General features: G+C 38.1%; 1 protein-coding gene and 1 long non-coding RNA gene across 7 annotated transcripts in view; both read left to right on the top strand.

Moving 5' to 3' along the window:
• The first annotated feature begins 3543 nt into the window (after positions 1 to 3543).
• LOC131537614 (uncharacterized) lies at positions 3544 to 19252 on the top strand. 5 transcript variants are annotated; one of them, XR_009270329.1, is made up of 4 exons: positions 3544 to 3781; positions 13734 to 13886; positions 15275 to 16456; positions 18515 to 19252. It is a non-coding gene; the product is annotated as an uncharacterized LOC131537614 (long non-coding RNA). The 5 variants fall into 5 exon arrangements; XR_009270327.1 differs by lacking the exon at positions 3544 to 3781 and adding exons at positions 10295 to 12138; positions 13279 to 13294 and having other exon boundaries at positions 15275 to 19252; XR_009270326.1 differs by having other exon boundaries at positions 15275 to 19252.
• A 73-nt stretch (positions 19253 to 19325) lies between these two features.
• Positions 19326 to 22717, top strand: part of LOC131537544 (golgin subfamily A member 6-like protein 22) — a 50162-nt gene continuing 46770 nt past the window's right edge. The window contains exon 1 of one of the 2 annotated variants that reach the window (XM_058771070.1): positions 19326 to 19491. In XM_058771070.1, the coding sequence (XP_058627053.1) occupies positions 19398 to 19491 (94 nt within the window). In that variant the 5' untranslated portion in view covers positions 19326 to 19397. The remainder of the gene's footprint in view (positions 19492 to 22717) is intronic. The other variant, XM_058771069.1, reaches the window with a different exon arrangement.

Below are 22717 nucleotides of genomic sequence, written 5' to 3'. Positions count from 1 at the left end.
AACAACCCTAGCTAAGATAATAGTCCAACTAATTGGTCAACACACCAGTTGGGAGGTGTCCCAAAAGCCAAGATTAAAAACTCAGGACACCATCAAATCTCCCCTTCTTCTCGCCACTGTGTTTTGACGCTGTTTTAGCGCTCTTTGAGCGTGCTCTGGCCTACAGGCCAATTGCTACTTAACACCACGATGAGCAGAAAAACCACCTAGTCTCGTTACACCCTTTCTTTCTTTTGTTTTAGTTTTTTTCCGTTGCGAGTTTCGTGTTTTCAGTTTAAGTTTTGCCGCCACGCCTTGTCTCCGAGTTCAAATCGGGCCTGTGACCGCCTCACAACGTCAACCAGACCAACTCTGCATCCTCAGCCAACGCCCAAGACATCCCTTCAACGACGACTGAACTTCCAGCCAATCAGCACTTGGGAAACCCCTTTTCCTGCAACGACGACGACAACAGAAGGGAATCCCTGTAACACAAAGGCAACGCAAGCAAGTACCTCCATATTCTAACTGAGCTGGTGCATTTAAAGTGGTGGTTTACTGCGATTTCACTTTTTTCATTTTAAATAGTGTGTAATGTTGCTGTTGGTGCATGAACAGTATCTGCAAAGTTGCTGCGCTGAAAGTTGAACGTAAGCGGAGATATCGTCTTTTAAAAATCAGGAAGTTTAATGCCTACAAAAACGAGTCCTATGGGACTACAACGAGATACTTCCCGGGTTGCATACGTAAAAAACCCATCAACCGCAGCAGCAGTTGCAGTTGCTGGGCCACAACCTGTAAGTAAGATTTCATCATTTTAAATGTATTTGCATGTATAATTTCAGACGTAATGTTTTAGTTTTATCAAGGACGTAAACAAATGCCAACGCTGGCTTTAGTAGCCAGTTAGTTAAATGCTATTTCGTGTGTCTATGACAAACGCATACAAACATTTTGGACACGAATTTGTAATTATGTACTAATTTTGTAAATGTATTGTCCATGTATACTTTATTACGTAATTTTTCGATTTGATCAAGACCGTAAACACAAGCCAACGCTGTTTGGTTATAGTAGCCAGTTAGTTTGATGCTATTGTGTGTATAAGACAAACGTGTACAAACTTCAAACAATTATATGTAATCACAACAGCAAACTTCATTCAGAAACGTTTGTAAGAGCCGTGCTTGCAGAGGTTCTGCTCGACTCTCTTCATTACCGCTTTCTGGGTCTGATTCTGGCTCAAACTGATACGGCAATATTGACACCATTATTTACATTTGACCGGAGCACATGCAGCTGTCGCCCGTGAAGGTGATGGGCGTGAAGTTTCCGGACAATGTGCGGTACGCAGTTTAGCCAATCACAACACACCGGCCCAACTAACCAATCTGAGCCCATCGCCTGTTTCTGAGGGAGTGGTTTAAGAGAATCAGGAAGTCAACCGGTCGTTCAAATGACAGAGGAGAAAGCGGCTTACAATAAAGGTGAAATATATGAAAAATAAGGCGTTTTTTAACAAACGAAACACGAAGACATGTTATATTGCACCCCATAAACACAATCAAGCAAAGAAAAAAAGCAGTAAACCACCCCTTTAAATAAATTTTAGCCTCATTGAGAAACTCAATGCGAGGGTTAATTAAGTGATTGATGGTTGTTCAGGTCTATGCGATAGCACATATTGCTATAAACTTGGGATTTCACTCTCTCATTCTCTAAACTCATCCTTTCTCTCTTTCTGCAACGTGTGAATGCGTGTGTTCATGTGTTAGATTAGTTTATGTCTTAGGTTTATATAAATAAAGTCTTATTTATATTGAAAAGAAGTATCTTGTGTTTTGTGCTTACAAGTTAATGTCTTAAACTGCCGATCTTGTTACTGTGCTTATTAATAGTGTTTTCACTATATTTTGGATTTTAATATCCAGTGCAGAGTTGATGTTATACGGCTCGTTCAGTGAATCGCTGCCGACTCAGTGATCAGCCGTGAAACAGTGATTCTGTTCAAATTCCCTGTAAAATCATAAATGATTCCCTTTGAGCTAAATTAAATTATTTACATATCAAACCCTACAAACAGTTATTTAATAATAAGCAAACACAACCATTACATAGAATAATTAATGAAAATTAAATAGACTAGGTCAAACAGTAATCTAGAAAGACTAAACCAAAACACAAAGATGACGACCAAAACTGAACATAAGTGTGGCAGTAATACTCCTCATATTTGGTGGTTTCAATGAACTTGTATGGTCATTAAAAGCAAATGTTGTGCGAATATCCCCTCTGTGACAGATAAACAGAGCAAAATATCTGCCATTGTTCATTGCAGTATTTCCCTCTAGCTGTTAAGGATTATGTTTTACATTTTAATTGTATATTTACACAAAATTTGTAAGTCATTATAATATTAAAGGCTTTATAATCCCCTTTCTTGTGATGTGTGTCTCCAGGTGTTATTTGTCATTCTTATTGACTCTCTAATGTAAATATATAATAAATATATGATGGGGGAGGTTTGGCATCACAATAAATATGACCTTATACCAATATCTGTTCAAGAGAGAAGTGGCATCCTACAGTTAGGGTTTAAATTGGGCCGGGGCCGTCTGGGACATAGACTCCAGGGCTTGACATTAAATAACGTAAGTCTTTCATGGGTTTTCTACTACATGTTTCAGTAAGAGACATCATATACAATATATTAAGCCATACGAGTCTTAATACCCAGGGATCCCTGTGATCACTAAAGTTTATAAATTGCATTTCTTTTTCATTCTTGCCAGTGTTTAACCCACTCAGCACTCGCATGCTCTCCTGGAGACCGTGCGTTCATGCACACTGGAAGCGCACACACATAACGCCAGGTTCACACACACACTCCGTTTGCAGTGCGTAGGCCTATGTGGTGCGCATTTTTTCCACGCTCATGTTATCAGATCAAAGCGTAACACGGTTATGGTCTGGCAGTGCGTTCCAGGAGCTGTGCGTCTGCTGCAGTGCAAGTCGGCCCAGATCCGGTGTTCCGACGATTTGTGCTACCCGCTCAGATTGTGCTACCTCCCATTAAAAAGATAGGCAGCACAAATCGATAGCGAAAAATGCTACCTATCAGATTGTGCTACTAGCATCTTATTCATGTACTTTGAGGCTTTTTTAAAATATCCATACCTACCCCTACCCTAAACCTACCCGTTCACACCTACCCTTACCCTAAACCTACCCTTAAAACAATGCAAATATATTACTGGTAGCACAATCTGATAGGTAGCATGTTTCGTCGGTACACCGGCCCACAACTGGCCCGCATGGATTTCACATGGCTGGATCTGGGCCAGAATTATGTTGCTGTCTGGCAGTGGTGGTCAGTAACGAAGTACCTTTACTTCGTTACTGTACTTAAGTAAATTTTTCAAGTATCTGTACTTTACTGGAGTAGTTTTATTTTGAGTAACTTTTACTTTTACTTCACTACATTCCAAAGCATAAGATCGTACTTTTTACTTCACTACAATTCATAAAACATATCGTTACTCCTTATAATAAATACATCACGTGCTCAGAGACGCAGAAGCGGTGTCTGATTCATGAACAAACTGATTCTTTTCAATGAACCTGTTGAATCGGTTCGCAAATCGCAACAAACGATTCATTCACGAATTGGAATGATCCGATTGCAGTTGTTCTCGAGTCGCAACTCCCTGATTCAAATGAATCGTTTAGAGCGAGTCTCCAGTGAACTGAACTCACAACAACCGGGAGATCTTGAGAGCGCGCGCGACTGATGCTGTGAAAAGTAAGTTACTAATGTCGAATTTTAGGATTAATTACTGTAACTGAAAATATATTTAGGTCAAAACTGTCAGTTGTTTGTGAACTAAATCTGCTGTAAGGGTGATCTATTTAATCCCACTGAAATGCTTGAATGCAGACAGATCAACATCAGTGTCTCTATGTTTTAGGTCAAAAAACGAAGCATTAAAATAACACAGATTAAATAAAATAACTCATGCACGTTCATATTCCCCGCTGCTGTGACGTCTGTTTTAATGTTTATCAACAGTATAAATTGTTATATTGTTTAGATCAACTAGCCGAGTAGACAGATATAAATGTTTATTCATAATCATAACCATACTGAAAATAAGTAAATATTGTTAGCTGATGCTAACTGTCTAGCTAACAAGCTTGCTGGTGCTAAGATGAAGAAATTTTTAGATATAAAGTCCAAATATGTGTATTCAACCACCTAGATAGATTACAGGGAAAAAGCAAGGATGTGATGTTCAGAACATGGTAACTACAGTAATTATCAAAGTGGGAAGTGTTGCCCTCTGGGGGCATTTGGCCAGGGGTGTTTAACACCACAGACACGGTTTGTGAAGAAAAAAAAATCATTATGAAAATATTATTATATTTTCCTTAAAATGTTCTTCCTAACTTCAGGCCTTATTCTCATGTCATATATAACTGTGACGTTCTGCAAAACAACAAGCTTTAAAACACTTTTTTTCTTACTGGTGAAAATTAGTTGGTCAAATCTGTTTTCTCTCAGGTACATTACAATGTAAGCTTCACAGTGAACATTACAACATCACTCTCATCAACGTAGTCCATATCAACAACAAAATATATATCTTGACTCCATATAGTGGTTATTTTGGGAAAATCCCAGGTATTTTGAGCAGTAGGATTATAAAAATATGTGACCCTGTATGACAAAACCAGTCTTAAGTGTCGTTTTTTTTTCAAATTGAGTTTTATACATCATCTGAAAGCTGAATAAATATCTTTCCATTGATGTATGGTTTGTTATGATTGGACAATATTTGGCTGAGATACAACTATTTGAAAATCTGGAATCTGAGGGTGCAAAAAAATCTAAATATTGAGAAAAACGCCTTTAAAGTTGTCCAAATGAAGCTCTTAGCAATGCATATTACTAATCAAAAAATAAGTTGAGATACATATACGGTAAGAAATTTACAAAATATCTTCATGGAACATGATCTTTACTTAATATCCTAATGATTTTTGGCATAAAAGAAAAATGGATAATTTTGACCCATACAATGTATTTTTGGCTATTGCTACAAATATACCCCAGCGACTTGTGGTCCAGGGTCACTTATGTGCTAATATAAAATTAAATTAAGTAGTCTATATAAAATTGCAAAATAAATCTTTAGTACTTTTTTACTTAAGTACATACAAAATCAAGTACTTTTGTACTTTCACTCGAGTAAAATTTAAAAAGCAGTACTTTTACTTTTACTGGAGTAATATTTTATAATACGTATCTGTACTTTTACTCAAGTACTTGATTTGTGTACTTCGTCCACCACTGCTGTCTGGGATAGTTTCCACTGCAGACGCTAAATTAAAGTGACAGCGCATTGTTTGTGGTAAATATTAAAACAAAAATGTAGTAATTACACCATAAATGCATATAATTAAACACATATGGCTTTTTGACTAGGTTTAAAGGAAAAGAGCACTTTTAGATAAGGCAATAATAGATGGCACTTGTGGAGGTAGGATAACAAAGTTATTTATGAACCACAGGATTGCTTGTAATAAAGATTTAAATGGCAAAAAAAAAAAAAAGCAGTAGAGCTGACTTTTTCTGTCAATGCTAAGTTTTAATTTAGAATGTTTGTGATAATGTAAGAAAAGTATTTTAAATGTTTTGCCACTTGCTTGAGCAACTGTTTTGTACTGTGTGTAAGCTATTGTGCAACAATTGCTTGAGTGTAAAAACAAAAATGCACTGCATGATTGAACATTTAGGTGAGATGAATATATATTTTTGAAAAATGTCTAAAAAATGCTCCCCCCCCAATTAAAAAATAAAATCTCCTCTCACAAGAGTCACCTATAAGAGGGAAATTCCCCCAATTTTCAAAAATGAAATTCAGGCCCTGAATAAAAGTCTAAAATTCCTGATTGGCGTATTCCTATAAATAATTCTACATCGGTATCGGTGAGCGTATCAGCAGATACTGCTTTCTGTGATCAGTGATCGGCATCAAAAATCCTGATCGGAGCATCTCTATTTTCATAGACATTTTAAAAAGTAAATAAAACAGAGAATTTATAGAATGTATATTATTAAAAATGCATATACAATCGCATAATTGTTAGATAAGTGTCAGGATGTCTCTGTCACCAGCTCTGGACTCCATGTCCCAGAATCCTCCCCGGCTCACACCTGTTCTCAGTCAGGACACTCACCTGATCACAGCACCTGCAGCCACCAGTCAGCACACCTTCAAGAACATGCTCCTCACAATCGATCATCGTCCGGTCCACCGTTCACTACCTTGAACTGTTTCCAGACCTTACTTATCGGTATACTCACCTCCAGAGTTTCCCGTGTTCCTGCGATCCCGATCTCCACCAGGAGAGAACTCAAGAACTCTCATACTGCCATTGACTCACCTGCCTTCTGCTCTCCTCACTCTTCAGTCATTGTCAATAAAGCAGCTTGTTTGAACTTACCCCTCTTGTCTCTGCCTTGAATCATGACAATAAGACCTGAAACTTTTTTTTGTTTTTTTTGTTGAACTATCGGTTTAGTTTTTATTGTGTGCATAATTTCTGGTTAACAAATGCCACATTGTGGAAGTGGGTGAGGCTTCAACAGTGGATGTGGACGATGGAAGTTTGGAGGAAGGTGTGGTGCTCTTGGAATGTACTGGCCCAAGTGTATTTGAAAGTCTCACACGGAGTGAAACTCCCGCTGAAAATAAGATGAGAGCTTCAGAGGAATCTCCTTGTGATAAGCAGTGAATAGTTCTGACCCTCTGAACTCAATTTGGGACAGTTTGAATGAATGTACCATGTTTTTTGGCACTCTCATGTTGTATGAAGATCCAGAAAAACATAATGAAAGAGTCTCTTTCTTTTCTGCTACCTACTTTGACTTTTCCCAGCCTCTCCCTGTACAGTCTGAATGTCTTTCTCCCCGTCTCTCTCTGTTAGACCTACTGCTGTCTGTCCCTGTCAGCCTCCTCTGGTACGTTCAGAGCAAACATCTGTAGGTCCCAGCATGCTGAATCCTCAGTCAGGAGCACACAGAGAACTGATTTCTCTCTCTCTCTCTCAATTCAGTTCAATTCAATTCAATTCAGCTTTATTAGCATGACTGTGCAACACAATGTTGCCAGAGCATTAACATATATATATAATAACAACATAAATAATAAATAAAATCCATCTAAATAAATGAAAAGATAAAGTAAGTCAGTTTGGAGTTAATCATGTTTAACATCTAACATTGTGAATGGTTAACACATATTTAGCAGCTAGTGCAGCTGTGTTATCATCTTCTCCAAGTAAGAAGGGCATTTTCTCAGTATCTCCAAGTTCAGTAAATGATGGGATCAGGGCTTCAAATCTGGGGAGAAATGTTTCTCTCACACAGTGATGGGCAGTAGTGACGCTACAAGTAGTGACGCTACAAGTAGTGACGCTACTAGTTTAGCTACATTTCTCAGTAGCGTGATGGTAGCGTCACTGTTTTCTGAATCAAATAGCTTTTCGGTAGCTAAGCTCTTTTTTTGATCAAGTAGCGCGGTAGCGTCAACAAAAGCTAACGTTACATTTTCCAAAGAAAGCATTCTGAAACTCGAGCTCAAATCAGAAATATAACAGCTACGGATCACTGATCCTGGATCAGTAAGTGACGCCACAGACACTAAAGCTCGTAACGCCATTGGCTCCTCAAACTGTCAGTCAAACCTCATTATTCCTCCCGCCTCTCTCATCAATGAAGTGCGGCGCGCAGTTTAGAGCATCTCAGCTTGTTTACAGTCTGAAGGTAAATAAAGAACTGTTGATTGAATAAGTACAGCTGTTTCTTTACTCAAAAAACACTATTTATAAAGGCTAATGCTTTTTTTGTTTGTTTGTTTGTTTTTTTTGAGGAGCGGAGAAGAGTTTCTCTATCATTTGTTGTCGAGTCACAGCCAAATATCTCGTGCGAAGCACTGAATCTTTCATAATATGATACTTTGGCCAAATAACAGAAAAAAACTGAACGCCCGCATAATGACAGAAAACTGGGGGAAACGGGACACGAAAAAAAAAAAACATTCGCTGGTCAAAAGCTTCGTATTTGAACTGGATCTTGGTGAAATATTTATATTAATATCTAATGACACATGCAACGATGCAAATAAACGTAGCCTATCTGTAGACCTAAACATCTGGTAACACTATACAATACGATTTCATTCAAATACATTTGTTACAGTATTTATTAATTTTTGTTAATGTTAGTTAATGAAAATAGTCATTCATTGGTAGTTCATGTTAGTTCACAGTGCATTAACAAATGTTAACAAACAACTTTGGATTTTAATAATGCGTTACTAAATGTTGAAATTAACATTAAGATAAATGCTGCAGAAGTATTGTTCATTCTTAGTTCATGTTAACACTACTAATGTTAACTACTGAACCTTATTGTGAAGTGTTACCATTTATATAAATGTATCTGTATACAATAAAGCCACAATAACAACAACAACCAATACGAGGTTTCTGGCCGACAGCAAAAATGTATTTTGCCTATGTCACAATTTGAGGTCAATCCGGCCTGTATTTGATACTGATTATGTTGCCAAATTGGTTTGGAACAGCTGTTGAATAAACAGTTAAACTGAACATGCCTGTCTATCTGCTTGACTGACAGTTTTATTGATCACTGAGAGAGCATTGACTTGGTATTATGTTGGTTTCAATATAATTTTTTATTTATTTTTTTTAAATAGCTTGGATGTAGTAAACTACTTTTGCCATGTTGCCGTAGCTTAGCTTGCTACATTTCCCAGGGCTGTAGCTTTAGTGTAGTTAAGCTTCATTTAAAGAAGAGTAACTGTTAGCTTAGCTCACTACATTTTCCAAGTAGCTTGCCCAACACTGCTCTCACATTGTGATATTTAGGACACATCAGCAGAAAGTGTTTCTCGTTCTCTATCTGCTGTAGATCACAGTGTCTACAGATCCTCTGCTCTCGCTCCGTCCATGTTTGTCTGTCTTCCTCTCTCTATTTCTAAATCATGGTTGCTTAATCTGTATTTGGAGAGGATTTGTCTTTCTTTAAATGGTTTAATGAATAAATAATTGGCAAATCTAGTGGTTCTGTTTAGGGTTGAGTAGCATTGGAGTTTATTATGAAGGTCAAAGTGTATTTTTAGAGATTCATCATGAGTGTCTTTCAGAGTTTTGCCAATTTCTTTAATAATGTCTTTGGGGTTGTAGCTGTAGTCAGTGAGGAGCTGGGTTTTATGGACTAGCTGAAGAGCGAGCGTGTTTAGAGGATGAGGTTCTGCTGAGGTTTCATTGGTGAGAAGGGCTTAATATCGGACTGAATCAGGATCAGATCGATGGAGGTGATGCCAGAACTGAACACATCTCTTCTGGATCTCAATGTTCAGTGGGTATAAGCCTAATTCAGCTCTGCAGGCATCACTGGACGGACCTCTATGGACTCCTAAAATGTTTTTGATCATTTCTAGTTGTAGTTTTCCTATTGAAGTTTTATCCCAATTTGTAAAATGTATTATTGGTCCCCAAATTTCACTCCCGTACAGTAGAACTTGTTTAATGATTGCGTGATATAATTTGATCCATGTTTTAATTGGTAGTTTTAATTGGCCAAACCGTGATTTGATGGCATAAAATGCCCTCCGGGCCTCTCGTTCAAGGCCTTCACAGCCAGACCGAAGCCCCCTGATGCAGAGATCTCGATGCCCAGGTAAGTGTAACTGGTGCTGTGCTCGAGGACTGAACTGGTATCTGCTTCCCTGAGACCTGGCCTTCTTCTGGAACACCATGACTCTGGTTTTGTCCAGGTTGACCGTCAGTGCCCATTCCTCACAGTACTGTTCCAGCAGGGCCAGGCTGTGCTGGAGACCCTCGGCTGTGGGGGACAGCAGAACCAGGTCATTTGACTTCAGAGTTGTGCAGAGCGAGGCCCGGGATGCTGCCGGAGCGGTCCAGAGCTTCTGCAGCTCGTTGATGTAGATGTTAAACAGGGTTGGGCTCAGACTGCATCCCTGCCTCACTCCACGACCTTGCTGGAAGAACGCACTTCTGAGATTCCCAATTTTGACCGCACATTTACTGTTTTTATACATGGAGTGTATAACATCAAATGTTTTTCCACCAATGCCAATTTGTAATAATTTATATAGCAAACCATCATGCCAAATAGTGTCGAAAGCTTTTTTTAAATCAACAAAACATGTCAATATTTTTCTTTGTTTGCCCTTTAGATTTTTGTTAATTAGAGTGTGGAGAGAATAGATGTGGTCGGATGTACGTTGTTTTGGTAAAAAGCCAATTTGTGATTTATTTAGGATGTTGCGTCTTATGAGGAATGTCACTATGCGGTTGTTTATTATATTGCAGAAAAGCTTTGCTAGGTTACCGCTAGAGGCTGCCATTTTTTCGGGAATCCCACGGGTCACGGGAATCCCGTGAGATGGGAAACAAAATCGCTACGAATCACATGATTGGGACGGGACAGGAAAAAATGTCATCGGGAGTGGGCGGGACCGGGAATAGTAATGATACCCAACTTTATACACAAATATACCTTTTATATAAATAAACTATGAACTGTATATTTTAATTCTGAACTCAATTCTAGTTGCCCTGTCTCGCTCTCCTCCTGTTTGCTTTGGTGTGGCTGCGTGAATGACGCAGTCCGTGACGGACAGATAGTAACGGCTGGTCTATGTGCAGGGGCGGCGCCAGAGAATTAATTTGAACGCAGGTGCTGAGGGGGTGCTAGATCAATGACAAGGGGAGCTGGGCAATTAATAGGAAATATGACTAAAACATGTTGTTGTTGTTATTATTATTTTTTTGTATGAATAATAAAATCGCTATATAGGTGCATTTCAAATGTTTATGAGGAGTGGGCAGGGCCGTTTCTAGCCAATTTGACGCCCTAGGTGAAATCCCTATTGCCCCCCCCCCAATTACACACACACACACACACACATATATATATTATTATTATTTTTTTTTTGATGAGCTCTCCAAATGCAAGCACGCAACAATCAGGCAGCAAGTGAGAGCGCTCTGATCCAATGGCATACAGGCATCGTCAGATTGACAGTACTCTAGCCCAATGATGTTGGGGGATCCAGTGGGGGTGGCAGTCATATTTCAGGGTGACTGTGCCACTTTTTATCACAACCCTGCTAAAATGTAGTACCAGTACGTGCGCTCATTGGCGCCCCTTCAGCTGGTGGCGCCCTAGGCTACCGCCTAGCTCGCCTGTGCCTAGAAACGGTACTGAGTGGGAGTATTATCGCGCTTAGTCTACTGGGTGCATTCGCGCAATAATTTTATTTATTTATTTTTCCTGAGGAATGAGCTTAAAATACTCCTGGCATTTTTGGATGTGCTTTCTGTCATCTCATGCAGTCTCCGTGAATGGAGCACGTCACAACAATGAACCAGTTCACAGACATAAATTTGCAGAAATCTTGAAAACCTATTAAAAAAAAAAAAAACTCTTCTCTGATTATGTAGTAGGTGCATTAGGCTTGCTGCAGTGGTGTTGGCGGTGATACCGGTGTTAAGCACCGTGCCTCACCGTCATTTTGATTTTTTTAATAGTAATAAAAATACTTTAGTTCAGTTTAGAGAACAGACACAACAATTAGAACTAAACGCGGCTGCTTCAACGCAACACACCGAGCGAACGATAGTCGCGCATCACAGACCAGTCCTGAAATGGGAGGCTTTGTCCCGCGTCCCGCGAGTCATAAGCAGTGTCCCGCATTTCAATTTTTGTCTGTTTTTTTTTTTTCTTCCTTTTTATTAGTATTGTTTCTGTAACATTTTTCATATTCCTTTAAATTACAATTCCAGAATAAAAAAAATATATAAATAAATAAATTAGAAAACACTGAACATGGGCAGTGCACGCAGCCGTCTGCGTACGTGATGATAGCGCCAGAGCGGGAAAACACCGAGAGAGAGAAAAAAGCCGGCAACAGAAAAAAATGGATCTATCGGGAGCTCCAGAGAAGAAAAAGCGACTTTGTTCTTATAATAAAGAATGGGAGAAAAAATACACATGGTTAAAACCAGTTACAGATGACCCTAAAAAAGGAGAGTGCTGTGTATGTCACCGAAGTTTCACCATCACACATGGAGGTGAGGGGGATGTAAGGAGGCATGGAGATGGGGAAACTCACAAGAGAAATGCACATCAAAGAAATGTTAATGCTAGCTTGACAAGTTTTTTCTCTCCAACAAAAGATAGCAACCTAAATAAAATCACAGCAGCTGAAGTGACAAGTGTCTACCATAATGTGAAGCATGGTTTATCGTATAGGTCAGGCGACTGTGCTGCTAAACTAGCCCCGGTCATTTTCCCCGATTCAGAAATAGCAAAGAAGCTTGCTTGTGGAAGAACAAAGAGTGCATCCATTGTTACAGGTGTGCTTGCACCAGCATCGTTAGAAATTAGCTTGAAACAGTTAAATACGCCAATTATTGCAGATAGGCCAGATTCTCTGCCATATTTCTCAATTGCGTCTGATGCATCAAACCACGGAACAACCCCGTTAGCATTACGATATTACACACCTGACCTAGGAGTGCAGAACAAACTGTTGGACTTTTATGATGACTGTAAGGAAGACTCTGCTGCGATTTTTAACCAGATCGTTTCAAGGCTTGAGGAGAGCAACCTGGGCTTAGAACGGATCTCTGCATACTCGGCGGACAATGCCAGCGTTAATTTTGGTGTGCATAACTCAGTGTACAAAAAACTGATGGACAAAAATGCATCAATTATCAAGGCCAATTGTGTGGCCCATATTCTGCACAACTGTGCAACCTGATCTCACAGAATTCCGTGTAATGTTCACGGACTTAATTAACCCCGAATCTGTGGTGGCATCACGGAATCGCCGAAAATTCATCATTCCATGCTGGGCTCACAGAAGGCATCAGCCGTGGTCCATGCACGGATTCACTGGTTCAACACCAGCGCTGCATCGGACCACGTAAAAAGAGTGACTCCGATGCAGTTATACTTTCACTGGAGTACCTGACCCCACCCCTACCCTAAACCTACCCAGTTCTGAACAATAATGATGACGATAAATTTCCCAGTATCGCGTCGGCATATTGATGCTAAGGGTTTCAGTGCGTGGAGCACGGCTGATGCCTGTCACTGACTTACATTGGTATCACTTCTGTGAGCCCATCACGGAATTTTTTCTGTGAGCCCATCACGGCCCTAATTTTTTCTGTGAGCCCATTACCTTCCGAGGTAAATCGACCGCTGCATTCCTTGTTATTTTTGACCTGTCTGTTAGGTTTAATACTTTAACTCCTAATACTTTGGTTTCAACAGCATTAAGGCTTTATCTATAAATGTATGTGTGGTGGGGAGGTATGAAATGATCAGACTAAGTAATTGTGCAATTAGGAATTCATAATTTAGAACTAGGAATTACACAAATCATCTGCAATCATGCAAAGATATTAAAGTGTTACTAAGAAGAACAAATAAGAAATTAAACATTATTTAAACTATAAACAAAATGATTGAACATTACACAATATTAAGTTGAACATTACTTACAGAAATATAAGAAGGTTGAATTTATTAATTTATTTAGTGAATTGATTCAAGTTAAGTTATTTAGATTAAATTACAGAAAAAGTAAAAAAAACAACAAACTGAACCAATGTCTTTTTTCCATTAGTCGATTGGATCGAGGGATTCCATGCTCTCAGCCGGGTCCAGGGATTCCCCATTCTGATCTAGATCTATGGATGTGGATCAGGTGATTCCCCACTCTGACCGGGATCTAGGGATGCCCCATCCTGAAGTGGATTCAGCGATTCCTCACTTTTAGGTGAATCCAGGCATTCTATCATGTCATGGACATGTCTTTGTAAATGCCGATCTTTCAGTTTGAGTGGTAGTTGGTTTACCAAGTCGTCAGGGTCGCCTGCACAGAAATGGGCTGGGACAACATAGTCGTCCAGCCTGCTGTCGAGAAGACTTTCTGACAACCCAATAATCTCAAACTCTTCCTCCTGGATCTGCCGGTCAATAATCTGGAAAAGAGTAAAAACAATTCACATGTAGGTAAAGGTTAGTGTTTTGGTAACAATATAGTTTTACTAGTATTTTCACCAGCTAAAAATGGTTTAAAATCAGTTATTATTTCTATCTTTTGCTGTAGTGTGTCAGTAGGAAATGTCACTTTACATTTCTAAATTTGTCTGAAATGACATGAGACAGACTAAATCCAGAAGAACTGTGGCAACATCTCTAAGACGCTTCAAGAAGGCTACCTGCAAAGCTACAGTACTGTTAAAGTTTTAGGCACTTGTGTAAAAATGCTGTAAAATGAGGATGCTGTCATAAATAGATTTTCTTTATCAATTAACTTCTATTAACTAAATGAAATCAACATTTGTTGTGAGCATCCTTTGTGTTTAAAGCAGCTTTTGTCCTCGGTGCACTTGAGCAGAGTTTCTCAGGAGCTTTGCAGGGAGGTTTCTTGAAGTGTCTTGGATACACAGTTCTTCTTCGTTGTTGTTTCTAATTCACACCCGTGCCATCAAACTGTTGTATAAACGCAGTATCAAACTCGTAGACGTGCAATATATATACAGCCATATCGCACTTCAACTCGTGTGATATTGCTCATATATATATATATATATATATATATATACATGCATATGTTATTTATGAGTGATATATAATTGTTAACAAGGGCTCTAAGTGAAAAATGCCTTATGGTGTGCATCATTTTTTAGCAGGTTTCTTTTACGGGTAAAATGCACCAAAAAAGAGATTTAACTCACACTGAGGAGTCAAGAATTATGTATGGATTGGTCATGTAAATTACGGTACGAATGCCAGTAATGAGCTGCCAGGTTTACATACTTATTTCTGTATTTTTTTTATTTCTTATACAATATTTTGTTTCAAACTATTAAAATGTCAATGAAAGTCATATTAATTAAATTACTTTTCAGACAGTTTAACTTATACTGTTAATTAGTCAGTTTTTTACTGTCCACTGAAGGTTAACCAGTCAATATGAGCAACACTATTCTGAATATTTGTGTGGATGAGTGTTGTGCAGCATATATTGTGTACCTTGACAGTTGTGTAGTTGGAAGAGGCAAATTTGCCCTTTCCATCCGGTGTTATGGTGGCCTTTAGGTGGGTGAGCTCCACCATGTCCCCAACATACAGCTCACTTAGTGCCTCTTCTCTCCACAGTGAAATATCTTGTACTGTGGAACCGCATTTGATCCGCAGATCCAGAATGGGCACCTGTCCTCTGGTCATCCTGGCCACTTCTACCTGGAAAATGACACACAGGTGAGGGCAATACAGGTGAGGATTGTTTCTCAGTGCTGGTCCAGGAATCCCTCAACACTGAATATTTTGAGTGTATTCCTCATAATGTATTCCCAATCAAGATTAATTCACCTAAATTGTGTATGTCAGATAAGCTTGTTAGCGGACTCCAGGACCATGATTGAGAAGCACAAGTACAAGAGGGGCTTTTACACTGGGTAGCTATAGGAACTAGGTTTCGGGAGATGGAATGTAGGCATATAAGTTGGATGATCGAAAAAAGAAAAAGGAGAGCTACATATCATCGGGACTGAGAAAAGAACACAACACCGCAGACAAAGGTGACAGGTAAGTGTTATAAACATTAGCATTTTTGTACATTTATATCTTGTAACACTTTAAAATACTGTGTAGTTGTTTTTTATGGCATGCAGTAAATTTAGACCCTATTCTGACCCTAAAATCATTCCCAGTTCCTGCTGGGCGCACATGCCAAAAAGTAAGTGCCCGCCAATACAGTAGTTCAAGGAATTATGAAAATGTTCCTCCAGTGGAAAATCCCCTTATAGCTTACAGTTGCTTATAGTAAGTAAATCAGGATAACTGCTACATATTCAATTATGCTTTTAAAGTCACTCACTTTTTCTATCTGCCCCTGGAGACTCAAGTAGCTCCTATTTGAGAAGATGTCATCTTCGTCACCGGTCTTCAGTGGGGAAGGTGGACAGAGGGCCTCTTTTGCGGCTCTCTTGGCCTCCTCCGTTATGGCCAGTGGAGTCGTTTTAAATTTAATAGTTGCGTGATTGACAAATAGGCATGGCCGCCCATATTTCTGTGAGAGGGTGAAGTTCTTAACCACATATGACTGCCCCTCTTCGAATTCTGGGTCACTGCCATTTCTGACCGACAGATATACTGTCTCCCCATCACTGAGAGCACATAAAGTGGTGAACTTATATGTGCCGACATGTATTTCATTCCTTTCCCTCACAAATGTCAAAGCCTTTTGGCTCCTGCAGGTGGCAACACACCTGATGCGAAGTGGTGCTGGGCGGCTGTAAGGGGTTGTCATCCTAAGAATGAGACAAAAAAAGAAAAAAGGTATTGTTTACATTAAAAAAAAAAAGTTATATATATATATATAATACAACTTTTATTGTATGGACATCAAAAATTTTAATCTGTGCTGTCACAGACTATCAAACTGAGTCATTCAGTAAACTCTGTCAAGATATCTTCGTATTTTAAAAGTCGTTGAAAACATAAGTTTGCATCACAACATCACTATATATCTATATCACTATTATATGACTATTTAAAGGCTGTAAAGGTTTCATGACGATGAAAAAATAGTGTGACATGATATTTGGATTATTTTGACTGGATAAATTATGACTTGTGATTTCATTAGGCCTATGTTTCCACATAAGTTATCAGTAGACATCAAATTGCATCAGTGACTGTTAAAAGGTTATGAAGATATGATGGCAGTAATGACAGGATAGAGCTTTTCATCTCCACAGGATCTTGTCTCTGATGGGATTCCTTTTTTTTTTTTTACTTTATACTCTGACAGGATTTTCTCTCGTTTTTTAACTTCATACTTCACAGAAATGTATTTATTCGTTCATGTAATTGAGCTATTTATTGAAATTTATTGATAACATTTCTTGTGAAGTAAAGATTTACCTCAGAAAATGATTATCTTTATAATCTTTTAAAAATCATTAATGTAATTTGAAATAAGTTTTAAAAAATGGCTTCAGAAAATACTTTTTCCAGTCAGAAACCCTTTTCTCAGACCAAATCCTGTCAGAATGTTTTATTATATTACAGTCTCTGTTATCAGCCTATCCTGTCATATAAAGTTAGGCCCCTATTACTTTAATTTTATTGGAAGAATTTATTTTGTAGTTGTAAAGTTATAACGTTTAAACATTGTTTGTAGAAAAGTAAAAAGTTACTCACCTCAGAAAATAGGTGGTTTTTGTTGCTGCAGAGTGGTCAGTGGGTCAAGTGGTCTTAAACTTGGCAGCGGTCCAATCAGATTATATATATATATATATATATATATATTAGATAGTTATATTTTTAACTGACTGTCTGGCATTAACTGACTTCTCATTATTTGCATCTATGCTATCTCTGCATTTCTCAAAATGTAATATTATTTTATTAAGCACTTAACATTAGAATAACATTTGTGTGCAGAACATCTTAATTTTTATTTATTTTTTTAGGTTGTGTTGTCCTTTTTCCTCCTCCCTACTGCCAAGTGGCCACCAGAACCTTCTTTTAAAGATAATTCATATATATGAGCTGTGCTGGCAAAATGAGTCACAATGAGCAAATTTTCCAAAATTATAAATTTTTTTTTTTCACATTCTCAATTAAAAGACCTTCAAAAAGATGTATGATTTGTTAGGAAATGACTGAGCTACACCCGTTTGAAGTCGATATATATTCAGCAGAGTAAATTCTGAGAAAAACCGAGTTAAAGTTTTCTGAAAGTTTCAAAACAAAATCACCAAGCAATGGTGCATCTTTTCCTTCAATTCTTTTCTTAATGATTGTAACGAATCCGGCCTCTGTGGTTCCCCCTGATCGTCACCAGAGGTATTGACTTCTCTCTCCGAACTCCATTTCCCATCATCCCCGTACCAGGACTCTAATGACTAGTCCACCTGATGCTCATCTATGAGACTACTTAAGACACACACCCACCCCCATTCATCGTGAAGTCTTGTATTGCCCCGGCTGACATTTCTGAGTGTTCTTACCCTTCTCTGTTGGATTATTGTGTTTTGAGCAAGAAGTGAGCAGAGAAAAGGTACAAATAAAGATTATTTTAGATATTTAATTTAATTTAAATATTTAATAGCGAGGAGTGGAATCGCTAGACGAGGGCTTAATTAACAAATTCTTTTGAAAACCTCAAATTCGACCGAAATCGATATTTTTTACTTTTTTTTTTTTTGTGTTAAATTAGCCTGTGCGCATTCTGACTCATTTTGCCAGCACAGGTCACATATTCATTTTCACCTCATTAATACTCAGATACAAGTACACAGTGACTTTCTTCCATGGTTTGTTCCTTTTTTTTTATTTTGATAACTGGAATCACAAACAGTATATATTTATTTCTTTTCATTTATTTAGGGTTGAGGCTGCGTTGGCTGTCTGTGCAAGTAACACACGCACGACATGTTAATCAGACATATCTTTATTTTGAAATGTACAATTCTATATGTTCTGTAGCTCTTACATAGACATTGCTGTCTTAGCCTTTAATGTATATAATATAATGAGATATGACACATTTAGCTATTAGTCAAAACTATAAAGGTACTTTTTTTTTGAGGGGCTTTTGAAGTTCATGTAAATTGTTGAGTAAAAACAAGGTTTCGTAGCTTAAATGAACAGCTTGATTTGTGTGAGGTGAACAAAACTGCTGTCTTTTTTCCTGCAGTGGATTGGACATCTTTATTTCCATCAATGTAAGAACTATTTTTAAATTTATTGGGATAGCATCATCAACCAAAAATGCAGTTAATTTCATAAGAATGTAATTCAGCCATATGCATTTTGTATTTATTTGTTATTACATTGTCCCCCCTATGTACAGTAAGTAAGCATTTTATTATATTAGAATTTATTATTTTAATGAACTGCTTAGTAAAAAAAATTTTAAAGTGCAATTTTGTATTCCTGTTTAAAGAATGTTATTAACTTGTTCTTTTCTGTGTGTGTGTGTGTCCTTTACTTTATATCCCTTTTTCACTCAAACCTTTATCTTGCTTCAATCTCTACCTCTCGCCCATTCTATTCTTTCTCTTCCAAAACAAAAACAAACTGCTGGCTGCTAAACCCCCAAACGCTGCTGCACTGCTTGCTGCTTCGCTTTATATATATAAAATATTTAACTTTTCTGTATATCTACATAAAAGCATTATCTGTGTTCTATTTAAAGTATAAGTGAACATCAGTATATTTATCCATTACTCAGACATATTTGCTTGATTTCCAGTATTGAAACATCACCATGCCAAGAAAAGGAAAGAGGAGTGAATCACAGAAACAGCGCAGAAACCTACAATCTTCATTGGGCACCAGTAACAGTACCAACTCTGTATCAGGTATGAGTGAAGAAAACCCATACAGTATGTGCTGTCTGTTAAAGCGTCTCACTGTCAGACCGATGTGAGGTACAGTGTGTATTCCAGAGGCCGTCAGTGTACTTGTAATTCCTTAATGTTCCTAGCAGTCCATAATGAACGAAATGAGCTACAGAGTTTTGATTTAGATGGCATTTTACAGAAAGGTGATGCAGTTTACACTAGTGTCAAACGAGCTCTGCAGAACAAAGGAAAATTTGTAGGTAATTTTTAAATTTTGACGAGCTACCAAACACAATTAAGACACACTCTCGCTGCTACAACATCCTGAAACATCCCCAGAGGTTTGGATTTCTCAGAGATATACCTGCTCTAGGCAACTATGAAAATCTTGAGAATACTCTGCAGTGTCTCAGAGCTGATGTGAGTGATGCTTTGCTGCTGTGTGGAGGCTCATGCATCGCTGTATTCAGAGATCGATCAGGGAGGTTTGGTTATTTTGATTCTCACTGCAGATCAATATATGGAATGCCTGCTGATGAAGGCACAGGTACGGCTGTTTCTTTGACGTTTCATCAGTTGCCGGATCTTGTGGACAGGCTTTTACTACACTCTCAGAAAATAAAGTACATAATTGTACCTTTAGGGGTACAATGGCTTGTCACTGGGGCTGTACCCTCAAGGGTACAGCTTTTGTACCCTTGTGATTTGTACCTTAAGAGACGAGTTTTGTACCTCTGCTGACAATTTTGTACCTTTATTTAACAGTACAAAAATGGACCCTTAAAAAAGGGTACAAAATTGGCTTTGACAGGGTACAATCATTGACTATAATGAGGTGTGTGTATATATATATATATATATATATATATATATATATATATTTTTTTTTTTTTACACACACACACTGAATTAAAATTAGTTTATTAAATCCTTTTCATTTTTACATTTTACAACATTTCATTTTAAACACAATGTCTAACTGTGACATATAAACGATCATCAACTGAGTAAGTGTCATTTGCCTGAAAGTCAATTTCATCTCCTGGTTTCAGTAAAGTCCATTCTTTATCAACCTTGACACTGCATGCATGAAAGTGATGGTCATAGGACAAAGGAATCAACATTTTTCCACAAAGGAGCCACATGGTGTCTATGTTAAAGATGTACTTGATTTGCCAAAACAATGGAATACGCTCAGAATGCAATACATCTATGACAAATACATCTCTGACAGCATACTTCATATTGTTGACTGTTACTTCAGACACACGTTGGATAGCTTTCTCTGTTAAATCTACATCACAGAGGTTGTGATTGACCAACAGGGCTCTCTGCAGCTCCACAGGTAAAGATAAAAATGGAGTGGTCACACTTTTTACCGGGACTTTCTCAAATTCACCCAGCATACTCCCACAAAACTCCCAGCACTGTCTGAACTGGTGTCTATTGCTCAGTGTTGTAGCTATGTTTACAAAATTTCTGCAGTTATGGGCAACCATTTTAAAATATTGGTGCTTGGCCTCAAATCTCATGCACCATAGCAAACGCAGGGGCCCATACATTTGTATCAGTCTTGAATAATGAATTAAGTAATGACACTTTGGAGTAATAACACCCCCAAACACATCTTTCATTTCTGTCAGGAACTCTTGAACAAGTACATTTAACAAAAAAAGGTTCTCTCTCCTCACCTTTGGAGCCATAACGATCTCAGTAATCTCTCGGCACAACAGAAAAACATGCCAATATTTACAATCAAGTGGCACACGGTGGGCCATTACAAAAGGCAAAAGCCTGAAAAGGCACCACTTTTGAGAAGCAGATCCAGTAATACCAACATGCTGCAGTCTTTCTGATAACTGTACTGGTTTGTTTGCCTTGTCATTTTGACCAATGCACAGTTTTTGTAGTTCTTCATTTATTTCTCTTATAGTTATATGTTTCTCTGTATGAGCTTTGCCAATAACTAGCTTCATAACAAGTGGAATTACACCCTCCAACAAATCGTGCATTATGTCCGGTGGTAAAGCTGTTGTCACATCAAAATATTGCAACTCTTCAAAAGGTGAAGGACCATTCACACCATAAGTCACTTTGTCATCAGGAATTTGTTGAATGCGGGAAAGATGACACTGAACCTCAGATGTTCTTAAAACAAAGCGGTCTTCCTCAAATATGTGTTTTATATCTCCATAAGAAGCCATGCAATAACGACAAATTCTACCAGAGTTAAATGACATGGTGAATCCACCGATCATGTGAGCTGACAAGTTATCACCAGATAAAGTTGCAAGAGCAGCACGAAATGTGTGTTCAGTTTCATCAACAGTTACTGTAAAACCATCAGTTGCCAGTTTTTTAAGATCATTTAGCAAAGGTTTTAAGATGACATCCAAACCACACTGTTTAACATATGAATAACGCACCAACAATGCTAAATGAATATGTCTCTGCTGCGATTTATACTTGTTGTCCAAATTGCCTACAGTATAATAGAATGCGCACAGCTTGTGCTTGGTTCTTTTTGACCCCAATGGGTTAACTACTTCAAATTCGTCTTCATAAAAATGCAGCCGCAGTGCAGTTGGGTGATCTTTAAAAAACATGTGTTGTTTGAAAATTTCTCCATCACAGTAGTCTGTTAAAAATTCGCTGTCTGTCTCTGGATTATTCTCATTCAGAATTTGATCCCAAATATCCTCATGAGAACAGTAATTTTTTAGCACTTTATCAATGGGTACATATGAATAGGAGCCTACTGAGTGTCCTACAGAGTCCCTTAACTTAAAATGGACAGGTTCTGTCATGTTAAGTTTGGATTTACAATGATCTTTTATCATGTATGGAGATCGAATAGCTTTTGAGGCCTCATCAAAAAAATCATTAGACTGTATAACCCTTTTCAGTTCTGGACTTTGTGACATGTCAAAACCACTTTTCTGCAGGTGGTAAGCTATAAAAGCATCATAGTTCTCCTTAAAAAAACACAGTAAGAAATTAACATCATCAACAATTTCTTCTTGAACTGACAATGGTAGGTGATTTTTCTCTCTACATTTCAGAACGAACTTGAAAAGATTTTCTTTGAAATTCTTTAACAGCTCATCCATACATGGAGGATTTTCAGTGACAGTGCGTGTCCTAGGCCGATCAAAATTTCCATCGACTACCTCAAGATTTCCATCGTCATCATCACTGTCAGGACGAAAAACACGGTCTGTGTGTTTTCGGTATACATGTCGTC

This window comes from Onychostoma macrolepis, chromosome 03, assembly GCF_012432095.1.
Source record: "Onychostoma macrolepis isolate SWU-2019 chromosome 03, ASM1243209v1, whole genome shotgun sequence".
Lineage (NCBI taxonomy): Eukaryota > Metazoa > Chordata > Actinopteri > Cypriniformes > Cyprinidae > Onychostoma > Onychostoma macrolepis.
The sequence above is the reverse complement of the archived record's forward strand: the minus strand, read 5'-3'. Positions and strand labels throughout refer to the sequence as shown.